Genomic DNA, 16117 nt, shown 5'->3' with positions numbered 1-16117 from the left:
TCTTTTGTTGAGTCTAATGTTGTTATGCGTTTATGTGGTCTGGTGGCGAGAAATTACAATCGAACGACTTGTCGAAAGTGTCTGCGTAATTTGTCCGCATGGGATGTCTATGCGTGAGTTGACAGACGGTTTGACAGCGCTAGTAGTTTAACGACTTTCTACTTTCTTCCTGCTGAACGTGTTGCGATGGCTTGCTAATTAAAGCGATAGTAAGTCCTCTATCGCGCTGGAAAGAGAAGCCTATAGAAATAAGTAAGGCCAGGGTTAAGGTCGCGGAAGAGGAATAAATTATTTTCGTCGTTCCAAAAATATTCCGAGTTTCTTGGCTCCAACTATCAAAGCTCAAAAGCTCGGCTGGGGTCATTTGACCTGAAATTTTAACCGCGCTGAACTGAAATCGAATGGCAAAGCGGAGAATTACTCCATAACCACAGCAGCAACTGGCTCTGGAATTGCCCTTCTTTCTTGGCTCATGATGGGGAAAGCACGCTAATCGGTAAGAAATCCGTAATTTGGGATCAAAATGGAAATATGTTGTGTATGCAATTGCTCAGATTTGCTTTATTTAGCAGTTGTTGCCAGCAGGCACATGGTAATACTTTCTCTATCGCCACTTCAATAAACCGACTATGCTCTTGATATTTTGTACGTTTCGGTATCGAATTCTGTAAAAAACTCTCGTAGTCCCACATGTTTTTTATGCACGTTTTGCTGGCTTATGTACTGGGAAAAGTCCCGTTAATTTATTGGATGCTGCCACAACTACCGGACAAAACGCCCAGGAAAACTCGATGCAGCCAATGTTCGATGTTACTTTTTAAAAACGCTCAGTGCCACGATTTTTTGTCACAGTTCACAAGAACAAAGGCGATAGTGCTGTTGCGAGTCGTAGCTGGCAAACAACGGTCGGGTCACCTTAATTCATACAATTCTGACGAAAATTCACTTCATCTTTTTTTTTCAGTTTCATGTGATTACAGTCTGTGTCAGTCAATGGGGGAAGAACCCTGGTCGTGGTGGTTACACGACAAGATGACAATGTCAAAAGAGCAACCCCCAGAACCCAAAGGAAGAATAGAATCATCAACTGAAAAGGAATCACGGTCAAGATGCAAAAGAGGAGATAGAGCGTCTTATGAAGAAACTTTAAAGAAGATAATGCGAATAGCTGTGCGAAACCGAAATCGTCAAAATAGTGAGCTACGTGCGCTAAATTGCAGGAACTTATATTAAAATTTAATATAACGATAGCTTCGTGCAATATTTCAGTATAAAAGCGAAGGAAAACGTCCAGAATTCTATAGAAGTTCCAAACCTGTCTTTGATAAAGGATTTGGGGATTTTTCCTGTAATTTATTTATTTTACACCTTGGCTGAATTTTCGTAGCAGTCAAATAATGAGGCCTTTTATTAGCATGCCATGTAAAAGGACAATTCTGCCTTCGAGTTCTGTTTCCCACCATGACGTATGCTTTATGTCAGATTTCTTAGCATGAAGGAAACTACCTAGGCTTACTCCTCGTTCATCTCGAGAGTTACCCTCAGCCTCATAATTCGCCGGGTGGAAAGAGCCAATGTCCGTATCTAAAACACAAGCACGTCGACTACTAAGTACTTTAAGACTCTTAGAAATATACGGCGATAACTGCATCCCTAAAATGTCTTCAAGATATATATCGTTTGTGGTTTTTCATTTTAGGCCCTGTTTTAACAAAAATGTCTTACATTACACCTGAATGTAAAAAAGCTATTGGAGTTTATGCACATATACTTATACTTAAACAGGCCCCAGTGACTCCTTCTGTAATTTTCTTATAATTGTTTCAAAGCGTGAGAAACTTGAAGGTTCGACAGCCATCAATGAGGCCAAAAATCAAATACGGTCTTTGCTGCAAGTCGTACTCCGTTCAACTTGACAGAAATACGGCAGCCAAAAATATCATTTTTTTCAAAACCTACGTAAGTTTTGTGACAACGCACAGTAATTGTCTGCTTTGCTAAATAATTCGCTTTTACTTTACCTTTAAGAACTTTTATTATAATTTAATAACGTCCTTTAATCAGGTTATATTGTCAGAATTTCCACGTGATCCGACTTCACTGAGGTAACACCATACACGGTGTCCCACTCAGCAATCCTGTAAAACAGCAGATATTTTATTTTAAATTGTTACTTTTAATATTGAAGCTTCAAAGTTTATGTTGTATGTACGCCTTTGTTTTGTAAACTTTCTTTTTCTTTTGTTGTTATAGCCCACTTTCCATGCATGTCAAAAAACGAGAGGAGCCGGGTTTAAGGGAGGAAAATGTTAGAGAACTTCTTTACCAAAGAAGCTGCAAAAATGGTTTACCTGACCTACAGGCTTATTCTGACGCGTATCAAATGACGATGAACATGATCAATATGCACTTGGCGCGGACGCAAATTGTTTTCTGAGAAGTAATGTCTGCTATTCTAATACTTTTGTTACAGTTGTACGTTTTAGTTTATGGTCACAGTCGTTTGTTTATTTCCTGGATGTGATTGCTTAGTGCTACACCTACGAACTGTTCAGAGGAAATGGCGAATAAGCTAGGTTTGGTATAACCTTGATAGTTTTTGATTATCTACTAGACGACGTATTACAAGCGAATATTTTTTAATTAAATGTGAAATTCTAAGGAAATAAAAAAGTCAATAAACCATCTATTTACCAGATGCTCTCAAGAGTTCAATGCAACGTGTTCTTTTATACAGTAGCTATATAATAGTAAACCATCGAACCTGCGAAGATTAACGACTTGATCAGTTCAACAAATCAGTTTCCAATCACGTAGGCAGATGGCCACTAGGATACATTGACTAAGAAACTACTTTCAAGAAAATTTTAGGACCGTAGGGCGACCTAGTGTTTTTCATTTACAGGGAAAGTGATGGACTTTGATATCGGTATGTCCATCAGCTACAGCTTTCCCAGCTGACTTGGAAGAGGAAGACTGCGGTGCGCGAAATAATAGAACGCGGTTCTTGTTTTGAGTTCGAAGGCGTGGAAAAGCGAAGTCCCGTACCCTCAAATGACGAAGACGACACTGAGGATTCTTAATCCAGCTGATGATCGCTATCCTGTACTGTGTAGTTTTTTACCAATGAACTTTGTTTGCTTTTGTTATACCCGCAATTGGATGAGTGCATGGTGTTATCAGTATCACAGGGCCCACAGTTCTACTGACAGCCCCACAATACCTTACTAAATATCGTCTGTAAAAGGTTACAATTGCCCGAGGTTAAAATTTAATCTAACTGTTTTGTTTTCTTTTGTTGGGACTCCCCAGATGCCGTACGAGGGCTCATCCATTTTGGCCGAAAGGTTAAATAAACTCTCAAGAAGGAAAGATTCCCGAGGAATGTTCTATTTTACGGAATAGTTACAATCTAGAATTGACTTGGTAGTCATAAATAGTCAGTAAGATAAGCCTCTAGTCTTTTTATTGCAGATATCAAATAGAGTGGTGTTTACATTCTGTTTCGATACAACTTATTGTGGTTTGGAAATTGTGACACCAAATTAAACCGCTCAGATAACGTGCTCTCATTTCGTCAAGTTTTTAAACAAGCATTCCATTTTGCCATAGGCAAAATTGTTTCCGTTACCACCGTAACGCACCCTTTAAATTGCGTTTTTTTTTCCGCATACAAATCGAATACACTTAAGAAAATTAATAATTTGATTAACTCACACTCTATTAACGGTTCTCTCCGTTTATGACCACATCCTGTGATACTAAGAGCAAAATGTTAAATATCAATAACAATGCAATCGCCTGTTTTTGCAAAACAAATAACAGTAACTTGAAAGTTGGAACCAATCACCAGAAGTGATGCAATATATAATTTAAAGAATAGACTTCGTTAAGTGATACCTCGGTGCTAATTAATACCACACGACTCATTTATTACCGAACTACAAAACTATTACCCAAATTTCAGGAGAATCTCTTACTAGGTCTGCCACAAAAAAATTTACTGAATGGTTTCAAACAATACAACAATGAAAAGTTTGCACAGTACAAGCTATCTGCAATAAACGAGCTGTTTTTCAAGTTGGTTGGTTTTTGTTTCTTCTACTTTTCTTTCCTCTTCTGATTTTATCGATTACGGAAGTTTACTTCATATCTATCCCAATTTTCCTTATTCCTGAACCCGATTAAATTATTTATTTATTAGCATTCTTTGAGAATTAATATTCATTGTTTTTTTTGTGCTTTTATTATTATCATTTTGTTAATCAATGACAAAAGCTTTCGTTCGCATATTCCTTCTAATACTTATAATGGAGAGAAATTTAACTAACACAAACCTACACTGACTTAGTTTAGCACTGAGAAGGAACGATTATGTACCCTAACGACGGTCACTGTGCCCATTTTCCCCAATCTCATTAGCAGAGGGCCGTCTTTGCAACTCCTGTCCTCACATTGGTCCTGGCGTCTTCATCTCCGAGATCTTCAACCCCTGGAGTATTTTGCCTTGTCATAAGCGCCCAAGTTTAAGAAGTTCCACGTATGTCCTTAGGAAAAAAGTAACAAATGAGGGTAATACATTAGCCTGCAGATCGCTAACAACACTGGAAAGTCAAGCTGAAAGTGCGATCACTTCCCCGGCGTACTGAGAATCTCTTTGGTTTAAAGTCGCGGATATACTAAGTGAGTTTCCTATTTCCTCTCTGAAAATAGAGAAGTTGCAAGTAGGTGGGTAGAACTGACCAGATTTATGCCCTGAGGACGATAACAAACCGCCATAACTATCAGAAGGAGCCAGCGAGTTGAAATGCCCGTAAATGGCCTGACGGGCTGGAAAATGTCTCTTACCAGAAGTATGAATGGTCTCAGCTGAAGCTTTTAGAAAGCGACCGGAAATAAAACCAAAGCTACTAAGTATTGCTCCCAACACATGGGGCAAGGTAAGAAGTTTGAAAAGCTTTCGAGTCTTTAAAAAGCAAAAAATATGAGGAAGTTGTCAATTCTAGAAACAAACCTCTTCACGAATGTATTTGTCCATTCTTTGTCGCAGGCTTTCAAAGGAGGACGGAAGTCAGGGTTACGGTTCCAGCACCTTTTTATGATATCATACCTGAAATTTAACAATCATGGTATACTCTTAACTACCTTTTTATGGATTGTGTAAAGAAGACCAGTAAGGTCCTCCTACTGGAATCTTGATTAAAAATAGTATAGGCAATGGTTAAGGTTTGTCCTTTTATTGAAAATAGTATAGGCAATGGTTTAGGCATGTTCTGGGACGTTGAACATATCACACTACTACACTCGCTCTGATGTTTTTCAATACATTTTAATGTCATAATTGTCCACAACCGCATCTCGCTGAATACGGTATGCTCCTGGTTCACATTCACATCAACGGAAACCTACTGATATGATTGTAGTTCAGTTGCTTTATTGCAAAGATTTCAGCAATGAGAACGGTTAAAATATGTCGTCTTGGATCTTAGGTTATTTTTAGGAACACGTTGGTATTATGATAAAAAATTGCAACTCACAGTTTGTTATCAACATGATCGGGCTTTGGCATCTGATATCCCTTGGTGACCTCTGCAACCACCATACCTTCTGACCATCCGTCGTACGGAATTCCTCCTGTCAAAGGATAAGGACAAATGCATGTCACATTGCTTCATTTATCAACTCTACAGAGACCGTGTCACAACTAAGTTACAGGAAGGAACATTACGTAAGAACTAAAGAATTATCTTAAAGAATTTTACAGTGATGAATGGCCAAGGAGTAAGTAAAACAAATCTTTATTAAAATAATAGTAATTAAAATAGCATCACTTCTATAGCGCTTGCGCATTGCTGTTCTAAGCGTTAAATGTATTGACTGAACATAGCTTGGCTTACCAAGGGTAACTATCTCATACAGAAACGATTCCATAGGACCACCTGGCAAGAGCATATCAGAAATATTCTACAATTAATCGCTGAGTGAATTTTGAACGTGAATTGATCAAGAAAAATCCAAGATAGTAATTTCGTTAGTTTGGTGGATTAATATACATATCTATACATACACATCACTCAAGGTAGAAAGTCCAGCAAGTTCTCCCAGCATAATCTCTGGTGCAGTCCATTTGATTGGCAAACATCCCTGGAGAAACAACCAATAAACGTTTGCCGTACAAAACTTATGTCCTTTTTTTTTTCAAAAGCCATCTTTAAAAAATTATGAAGCTGCATAATGTAAATATGTTTCAATGAGAAAAGAAAGCTAAATTTCTGGTTCCCTTATAGGTCAATCTAATGTTAGCCTTCGTAAAGCTGTCATGGAAAACAGAAAATGTAATTCCTTTCGCGAGACTTTACAAAAAACGTTAATGAAATTGACATATCCCGATGCCCAGGCCAGAGTATTCATTCTGTTTATTTCTACCTCTGTTTTGTTTTGTTTCTTTCTTTTAATTCAAAGTGAGCTATGAAACCCTGTTGGTAGTCGAGGTACATTAACATTGTGCAGAGAATATGCTTACGCTTACAACTTTTTTCCAGAAAAACCCCGCACTGAAGCAACAAAAAAATGTTTTCTACCTTTTTGGCATTTCCATGGCCATACTTGAAGCTTTGATATGCCATACCAAAGTCTGTCACTTTGCAAACATAGTTTTTGTCAAGGAGAACGTTTCGAGCCGCCAGGTCACGATGGATAATCTATCAGAAGGTAAGGAGCCAGAATATAAAAGCTAAGAAACGATAGGTTTTATATAGTGCAGCGGTGAATCAAACGTCTGAGTATATTCGAACGAAAAAAGGGCTCAAACTAAGTCGGCCCCATATAATGATTTAATGCTGACAAAACCAAGATTTCTATTTTTTTTATTAAAAAGAAAATTTTACAACAGCGAAAATAACGTTAGTGATAACAATAATAATGATAACATGAATAACTATGCTAATAATCATAATATATGATAATAAAATGAAATCTAGAAATGGTAAACCAACAGAAGACCCGTTGTGTTCCAAAAAAGAAAAAACACAGATGGTTCTCTCTTTACCTTAGTTTCCTTTTACAGATTTCTAGGGAGTTCCATTTTTCCCTTTATTTTTTTTAAGTGTCGCAATAAGGTTTGTACATGAATATATATATATATATATATATATTTGTCATAGTCTATCTTTGCGGCATGGTGCTCCATGCGTTCGCATCAATAAGACTTAACTTTTCTGTGACTCTGAGTTTCACGCTTACGCGACATTAGACAGATTTTAGAACTCTGGGTCACAGAAAGTTATGTCTCAGTGATAAGGTCAACCCTCATATATATATATATATATATATATATATATATATATATATATAATAAACCTTGATTATAGTCTATCCTTGCGGTATGGCGCTCGATGCGTTCGCAAAGCGCGGAATATCTGAAAGTTGGACAAATCAATAGGACATAACTTTACGAGTTTACAGATCTTGATCTGTCTGATGATCGCGTAAGTGTGAAACTCAGAGTCACAGAAAAGTTATATCTTATGGATTTGTCCAACTTTCATATATATATATATATATATATTATATATATATATGTATATATATATATATATATTATATATATATTATATGTATGTATTATATATATATATATTTTTGACACCACTTTTTGTCTGATGATCGCGTAAGTGTGAAACTCAGAGTCAGAGAAAAGTTGTCTTATTGATTTGTCCAACTTTCAGATATATATATATATATATATTGATGTATGTGTATATATATATATATATATATATTATTCACTCTACTTTCGAACAGCAAAAATGAAGCATCAGCGCATACTCGATCTTTGACAGCTACATAAGCTTAATTTTATACCATTCCAGATAATCATAGCTTTTGACTTATTTTGTTGACATATACTGTGACCTGTTAATGTCAACAAAAAGCATCATGGCTAAAAAAGGTCTTAGAGGTTTTATCTAAATTCAAAAGGACTCAAATATGTTTGCCAAAATCCGAGCTATTGAAAAATAAAAAGTTTAAATCTCTGAAAGATTTTTCTGAGTTAGAATTGACACGTGAAAAGTAATCTACTTACTCCTCGCGTTCCAAGGAACACCATGCCGGCGGCGATTTGTTTGGCAAACATCACAAGATCGTAGTTGGTCAAATCCTGGGCTCTTCCCTCACCAAGATAATACCGATCCCTCACCCCTCGGCATTTTCTCAGGTAACCAAGCAGGTCACCACATGGCATGTACTCCATGATGAGTATTGGGTGAACTTAAGTGACGTAAAACAAAAGAAAAAGTAAATAAACCCCACGTCAAGGCCCTCCTTACTGTATATATAAAAAGAAAAATTTCCCGATGACTTTCTTCATAAGCAGTTTAGCCTACACGAAGGACTCATTTTTCGTTATCAACCCTCATCAAAATTTACTTTTAAAAATTTGCCATAGGTTAAAAAGCCGGTTAGCCCATTTAACGAGATTTCAGGCTATCCGATCGAGATCTTAGCAAACTGCCGATGGATTCATGCTCTTGGAGAAAAACAGTCTAGTTGCCAAAAAAAAAAAAGAAACTTCGTTCCATTAACATTTTGTTAACGGAACTTATGTTAAGAGGTCCTGAGAGGGTTTATTTAGCATTTGTACCATCGTTAATAACATATACCTAGAAAAGATGCTGTACGCTTAGTACTTACTTTCTTTCGTAACACAGCCCATGAACTTTACAATGTTTGGCGGAACGTTTTCACCGATAAGTTTCCCCAGCTCAATTTCCCTCATCAGACATATCCTTCCTTCCTCTCCAGCAGTGGCTACAACAAAAGTATAAATTAATTCAGACACATTCTGATTAATGCATTTGTTCCACGCAAGTTCAAGCCAGAAAGAATCCGGAAGAGTTACAAACCTCGCATCTTCCTATTACCGTTTGAATGATAATTTTCGCAGCTAGCAGATTGCCCAACTCTCTGACCTCAGCCACGGCTGAGTTGACAGTGAGTACAAAGGCCGAATCGAAACCAGTTGAGGTTTGAATCCTATCAATAGTTCTTGCTTTCTTTAGTTTTACTATCAATGCAGATGCTTGACTTTGGTTCGGTAAATGTCTTTTGACAGCGAAAAGCACCGTGTAGTCAGTCTGTTAGACTGCCTCCTTCAACCCGGGATAATCAGTCACTAATAAGGGAATAGGTCCCAAAGGAAGGAAAAAAAAGCCTACTGGATTCAGCAGCGGATCAAGAGGAAGGAACCAACGTATTTGCAACACCCCCCGGGGGGGGGAATGTTGCGCATTGTGACCTTTTACACCACTTGTTGGAAACAAGAATTATTGCAGCAAACTGGTTTATTATCTTCTTTGTTTTTTTGCTCCTCCCCCCGCCTTCTCTTTTTGTTTCCCGCGCGTAGCCTTGAGTGAAGAAGAGGGGTTGTGCGTTGGTCGGGAAGTAATTTTGGACCACCCCTTCCCTCCCCCACCCCCTCCCCAAATAAAACATTTTTATAACCACCCCTGAGATCAACATATTTATCAATAGAACACATTTAAGGAGGCTTACGCGTGAAACATTTAGCAGCGACTGTCCGATTTCCAGGTTGTCCATTTGGTGAACTCAGGAGAGCTCTCCACACGGCTCCGAACGCCCCTCGTCCAATGACATCTTGTAGCAGGACACGGTTCACCGCAACCTCCCACTCATCTACCTCCGTATTCAATGGCTCCATCTGAATTGCCTGCTCTTGATCAGGACTAAATATAGGAAATCAACTTTGTATACTTTCAGGTTAAAAAAAAAGAAAAGAGAAATCAGAGGGTAAAAAAATTGATTTGGCGGGATAACTTGATTGGCGAGATAATCTCTCTTCCCGATAGTGAGAAAACAATGTTTTTACAAAACCAGGAGCATAGATTTTTACAAAACATATTAGTAATTATTGTTATTTAAGTACACTTTGTTAATCGGATGAAGTTCAACATTACTTTCGTCGTTTGTTAAAATTAAACAAGAAACAGTTTGTTTTAAAATCAGAAATTTTCCGCGCATTTCATTTTTTTTTAAAGTAATTAATCTATGAATTAATCTAACCGGAAATAGATGGAAGATACTAATGAGATTAAGAAATTAAACAAAGGAACTAATGAAGCGGATTCTAACAACACTTTATGAATGTTAATAATGCATCATAAACGCGATAAGCACGATAAAAGTAAAGGCACTGCGTCATCATGGTAATGGTGTAGTTTTTTTTTCTTTTTTCGATGAATTTGATGAATAAAAGTTAAAATAGTTGACTTACAGAGCCATAGCTGCAATTCCAAATGATGAAATAAAGGGGATAAAAGAAGGTAAAGCTTTGCATTAATTCATTAAATCGAATATTCTAATAAAATTTCTGTGTAATGGCAGTATAATTTGAATTTGCACAAATTAGGAGTGACTTGATATTTGCTGAGTTTATAATTGTTATCAAAACATATACAGATGTGAAAAAACTCTACAATTAGCATTTTTTGGCCGGACGCGAGTAATTCTTATAAAAATATCTCTACTCTTAGACTCTAGCTCAGTGTTCCCCATCCCTCCCAGCAGACATGTTAAATAAGTTTAAACATTTCCTTCTTTTACTTTCAGACAAAGAAATCTGAAACAACACGGAAAAATTGACGTCACCCGTCCTTCGACGCTTGCAGAAATACCAGACAATTAGCGAAATGACAATTGCTACCACCACCGATCCACCAATGTAATACCACGAAGTGTTGAAACTTTGCATAGCTCGGGGCACTTGCTTAGCTGATTGTGTAAGATAAATATATGGCCATTAGACAAATCTCGACGGTAGTAAAAGTACTAACAAAATTCAAGTTTTACACCATAATGGTGTATCAGTCTTTGCTCTTTCGGATGGTGAGTCTCCGTCTTTTTTCCAAGTTACATTTATTGTTTTGCTAATCACAAAAACAGTTCTATTTAAATTTGGCTTAAACTTCAAAACCAAACGCTTTGTCAAGTTAAAAGTTTGATTAATGACATAATCTACAATATAGGATTTACCTGTGACATCGATCCAAAAGGAAGATTTTGCTTCGCCATAATCATTTCTAGCAGTACATTCATAATAGCCTTTATCTTCAAACGTCACTTGTCTAATAACCAAGGTGTTGTTTTTACTAAGTAGCACTCCATCCTTGGTCCAGTTGACAGATACTTGTGGATCACCTCTCAAATAACACTCTTTTGTAAATGTGGAGTCCAATGCAATGATGAGATTTCTTGACTCATTACTAACACGAGGTGGAACTGCAAAGTAAGGGTGTAAACACAAATTACAAAATTAGAAACAACCAAGCCCAACACCACCCCCACACTCAAAAAGAAAATATAATAAATAACAAAAAAGAAGAAGAGGAAGAAAATGAACCACTTTTTGATCATATCAAACAAATCCTTCCAAAAACCATGTCAGTCAGGCTATATTACTAACTTAGCCATGAAATCATCAAATTGTAAGTGTGGGAACAAAGGAACAATTGTAAAGACTTTCCAGTTCTTCGCAATGAATAACTAACCTGGTCCTCACTGGTGAATCAGTCGTAGATAATAGCTGAAAGCCCTTGCATTTTTTAATTTTTCTGATAGTTTTCCACAATTACCTTATCCTTAGCTCAGACCCAGACACCTTAATCTAGAGTCGGGCCCACTGACTATTGATCCACACTCTGTAGACATATCAATTGCATGACTGATTTATAATACAGTTGTGAGCTTTACAAACACACCCTTTACAGAAATGTCAATGTCTTTGGTAGAAATGCCTGCTTCATTCTCTGCCTTACAAGTGTACCGCCCTTCGTCCTCCTTTTTTATCTCAGAAAAGAAGAGAGACAAACTCTGTCCTTGCAATGTATTATTCTTGAACCAGGTGATCTGTGGTTCAGGCCGACCCGCCACAACTTTACACGTCAAGTTTACACTGCTTCCTTCTATGATGCGATCGCTTGCTCCAGAAATATCCACTTTTGGTCGAACTAAAAGGTAAATTAATAACATTTTCTTGGAAAATCGGATGTTTTCCTATATCATTTACACTGAATACATTAGACGACGTAACTTAATGAACATTTGATGATGACAGTACTAGTAGCGCTTAGTATGAAGTATAATCGTTTGTCAGATCGCGAACCTTTCGAACTTCGTATTGAGGGCGCAGCCATGGGGAGTCTGGTGTCTGCCGTTATTGCTAATCTCCACATAAAGAGTCATAGGAGCAATCGATAACCTTATCATCTTACCAGCGAAGGATCTGGAAACGCTATGTATATGACACATTCACAATCTTGGTTCGCGAAAACGCTGATAGCTTCCCACAGCATTTGAAGAACTGAAAGCATGCCATTCACTTCACTGATGTTACAGATAGTAACAATACACCCGCCATCCATGGCGCTGCATCTTTAAAACAAGAGCCCGTGGTTTACAAGATTCCATGTAGGTACGGCAAAGTTTACATCAGCGGAACAGGCAGACCTATGGAAGTGAGGTTAAACGAGCAATATCGCAGATCGAGAAACGACATGCCAAGACAGGCCTTTGCAGTTTCAGAAGACACCTGGAAACCACCTCCTCTGGACTGAAGTAGAGTTCATTGAAAGTGATCCTATTATTATAAATGCAGGGTAAAAGAGGCCATCCACATAAGACTTTGCCTGTTAGGACATAAATTGGACATTGGGGCAGACATCCCAGAAACATGGATGCTGACCACAAGAAACACAAAAACAGGATAACTTTGCGACAGCGGACTTCGGAAGAACATTTGGTCAAAGTGTGCCAATCGAAGCCTGTGTGGGATTCCAGCCAATCACAGCCAAACAGAGAGTTTCATAAGGTCATGCATATCTACCAACCTTATAGCACGAAGAAGACACAATATGCAGTCAAAAAGTCGCGATCCATATCCAAAGTGACTTAATGGCCAGACAAACGATTATACTGCATTCAGAAAGTGAATTTGTCACTACGACCAACCGAAGTCGACTAAGGCACATTACCAGTTTGAAAAGAAACTATAAACTTTATCAAAGGGCACTTAATTTGAGTTATGACGAGGAACTACACCTAGACAAATAACCTAAGTATAATTTTTTTAACATGACACCCTACTTTCAAACAACTAAAACAAACGAACATATTCACGATAAAATGTCGCCTCACATAGCTGCGAATATGAACACCGAAAAGGTTTTGAAATTGAGTAAATTAAATTAATCACATTTGAAGACCTGAATTTATGACCTTCTATATATTATTTCATTGGTCCCTCACCTATAACTCTCACTAGTATGTCTTTATCTTTGCTTGTAACCCTCTTTGCTCCTTTAGTTTGTTTCATGGTACAAGTGAATGTTCCATTGTCTTTAGGCTTTACAGGACCAATACGCAGGCTGCCACTGGATAATGGAGTGAATCGTTTCGGGTCTAAGGGCTTTCCTCCTTTCTTACTCCAAGAAATCTGGGGATTTGGTTTTCCATCAGCACTACAGCTTATAATGCCAGACTCGTACGCAATAAAGGTTTGTTGGTCCAACGTCTTTTCAGTAAATCTTGCTGTTGAAAGGAGTAATGAAAAGTACTAATATCGTAGCTACACTTTTGAAAGGTCAGAGGTGTACTTGTCTTACATGACATTGTCATGCATGTTAAGCCTATTTCTACAATATAAGAAGATTTGTTTTTTCATACCATTAATGTAGACAATGTTATATTGAACATATTCCAATCTCTGGCATTCATATATTCCTCCATCAGACAGCTGTACATCATCAATGAACAGATCACCATTGTCTCCAGCCCTGATCCTTTGAGAAGTAGAGTTTGTTATTTCAAGCTTTCGCCCATTGATGACCCATCTAGCGTGATTGGTTTTATTGTTTATAGAGCAATGAAGCTTTTCTCTGCTGCCAATATCAAAATAGAGTTCAACTCCTTTCAAAACATTCTTGTTCTCTGCAAAAAAAAATGGTCCGGTGTGGAAGGTGTTGTCAAAATAAGTCAAATTTTGTGTAATTAACACAAGGACTACAAGAAGAGATAGAAAAATTGAATATATTTACCTGTACTAAAGCTTAACTTGGGAAATTTTTTAACTTTGTCGTACTGAAAACTAAGTTACATTACTCCAAACAAAGTCATATCAGCCATTATTAAAGTAATGTAACCTTTATATCGCATCCAAAAATGGTTATGTCACCCATTAAAAAAAATCAGGTAACCCTTAACTGAAGTCAAGTGATTTTATGAGCAGTCATATTACATTCATGAAAGTCGTGTATACCCTAGCTAACGTCATTTCACCTCAAGGCCAAGCTGAATCATCTAAAAGGAGGGTAAGTTTCTTAAGAGCTAATGTCAACATGCATCAGACAAGCAACGGCAAGTCACCCAAAATTTCCTTTCACTCCAACTTTCATATTTTGTAGACAATGTGTCCTAATAATTGTGGTGTAGTTTCTTTGTGAAAATATATTTTAGTTTTCGAGAAATTTTTTTTTTCGTTCAACCGCTCAAATATGCAAATTTTCACCGTGAATATTGCCCTCACGTAACGAATTTATTTGACCTCCGATATTTCTGTCGACAAAATCCTTTGTTTTATCATCTTAACTTAATCCTCTCATTATTGAAGCTAGCAAAAAAATATTTATTTTTTGGTGAATATTTTTGTCCGACATACTTCCTCTATGTCGAAAAGTAGCACCAAAACAAAGACAGTTTAAACAATGACCGATATGATAGAATCTACTGAGCTTCTACAAAAAAAATCAAAGTGCTCTGTGAGCAAACTCGTGAATTGACAGATGATTTACATGATTTTTTGGATTATGTTTAATGTTATCTGGTTTAGGGAATTTTGTGGTTGATTGTCATATTTAGAGTACGAGCAGTAGTTCAGTGTTCGCTAATGTAGCAATGAAACAAAGTAACGTTGGGATAAGAAGGCATTACAATTGAAATGATCAAGCTATTACATTTGACAAAGGTGAATGATGTCATGTGTTTTAAACATATATCGTTTTTGTTTCTGGTTCAAAAGAAAAGGTTGGAAGTAAATGTGGGTGAAAAGTGAAAATTACTGTCTATCATTGTAAATATTGGAAAATCAAGGCAATGCTCTCTTAATGGAAACATTAATGATTCCTTCTTTATCAAATGAGTTAAACGGGAACGAGTTTTGAGTGATATAACTAAGCCCAGACTGCCACCGTCATTTTGGATTTCCGCTTGGGTAGATTTTGGTCACCTGCTAGGCAACGCATAATCAAGAACAAGATAGAATTTCATTTCAGGCTATTTATCAATTCTGTGGTGTATAACTTTCGCATTTTAGTACGTAATATTTATTTTGAATCTTCAAACTGTCTTGGAACTTAAAAGAAAATTGTTCTTTAAAAATTCACTGAAAATCGGTAGCCAAAATTATTTGTTTAGGTGTTATTTGATTTTCGTGTTAACCTGTAATCTCGTCAGTCGCCGGCATCTTCTGTTGATTCATACAGAAAACACACACGATACGAAATGTAATGATCGATTTTGTCCCAATCTCACGCCATAACAGAAGAGCTTTTGAAAACCTGTAAACTCCGAGCGCTTCGGAGTAAGTGATATTTTTTAATGAGTCTTCGGATTGTTTTCAAGTTCAAGAATTGTAAATTACAATTTTATAAAAAACGAAGGTTGTTCTCTTATTTCAGTGTGAATCCTCGCACGCCTACCAGTCGCTGGCGCCGCTTGTTGAAACTAAAACGAAAAATATAAACTCTTTTAAGATTATCATTGGCTTCTTTTTCAACCCACCCCTATTCTTAGCAACAAAGGTCCCCATTTCGTTTGTTTATTACTCGCCAAAAACTATCAAATGCACTCAAAAGCCTAAAATCGAAAAAAAGTTTACAGGAATCGACCAATCGAGCGAGCGAGCATGCGCGCAAGAGCGAGTTAAAAAGGATGGTTATAAAGTTACTTTAAAAATGTCCTTGTGTTTTTGTGTTGTTCTATCGTGAGACGAACTCAAAGTCCGGCAAAATTTGCTTACTTTTCGCCGCCGTTTATTGGCATAAAT

General features: G+C 37.1%; 1 protein-coding gene and 1 pseudogene across 1 annotated transcript in view; both read right to left on the bottom strand.

The window, feature by feature from the left end:
- The window catches only part of LOC131789391 (inactive tyrosine-protein kinase 7-like), a 172566-nt gene that overhangs the window by 153219 nt on the left and 3230 nt on the right, over positions 1-16117 (bottom strand). Inside the window, 4 exon segments of the mRNA XM_066174580.1 lie at positions 11053-11298; positions 11778-12026; positions 13324-13605; positions 13741-14004. Coding sequence (XP_066030677.1) covers positions 11053-11298; positions 11778-12026; positions 13324-13605; positions 13741-14004 — 1041 coding nt within the window.
- Positions 5534-9725, bottom strand: LOC136284359 (tyrosine kinase receptor Cad96Ca-like; annotated as a pseudogene).

The sequence above is a fragment of the Pocillopora verrucosa genome, chromosome 11, assembly GCF_036669915.1.
Source record: "Pocillopora verrucosa isolate sample1 chromosome 11, ASM3666991v2, whole genome shotgun sequence".
In the NCBI taxonomy this organism is placed as follows: domain Eukaryota; kingdom Metazoa; phylum Cnidaria; class Anthozoa; order Scleractinia; family Pocilloporidae; genus Pocillopora; species Pocillopora verrucosa.
Note: the sequence above shows the minus strand (reverse complement) of the source record. Positions and strands in the feature narration are given on the sequence as shown.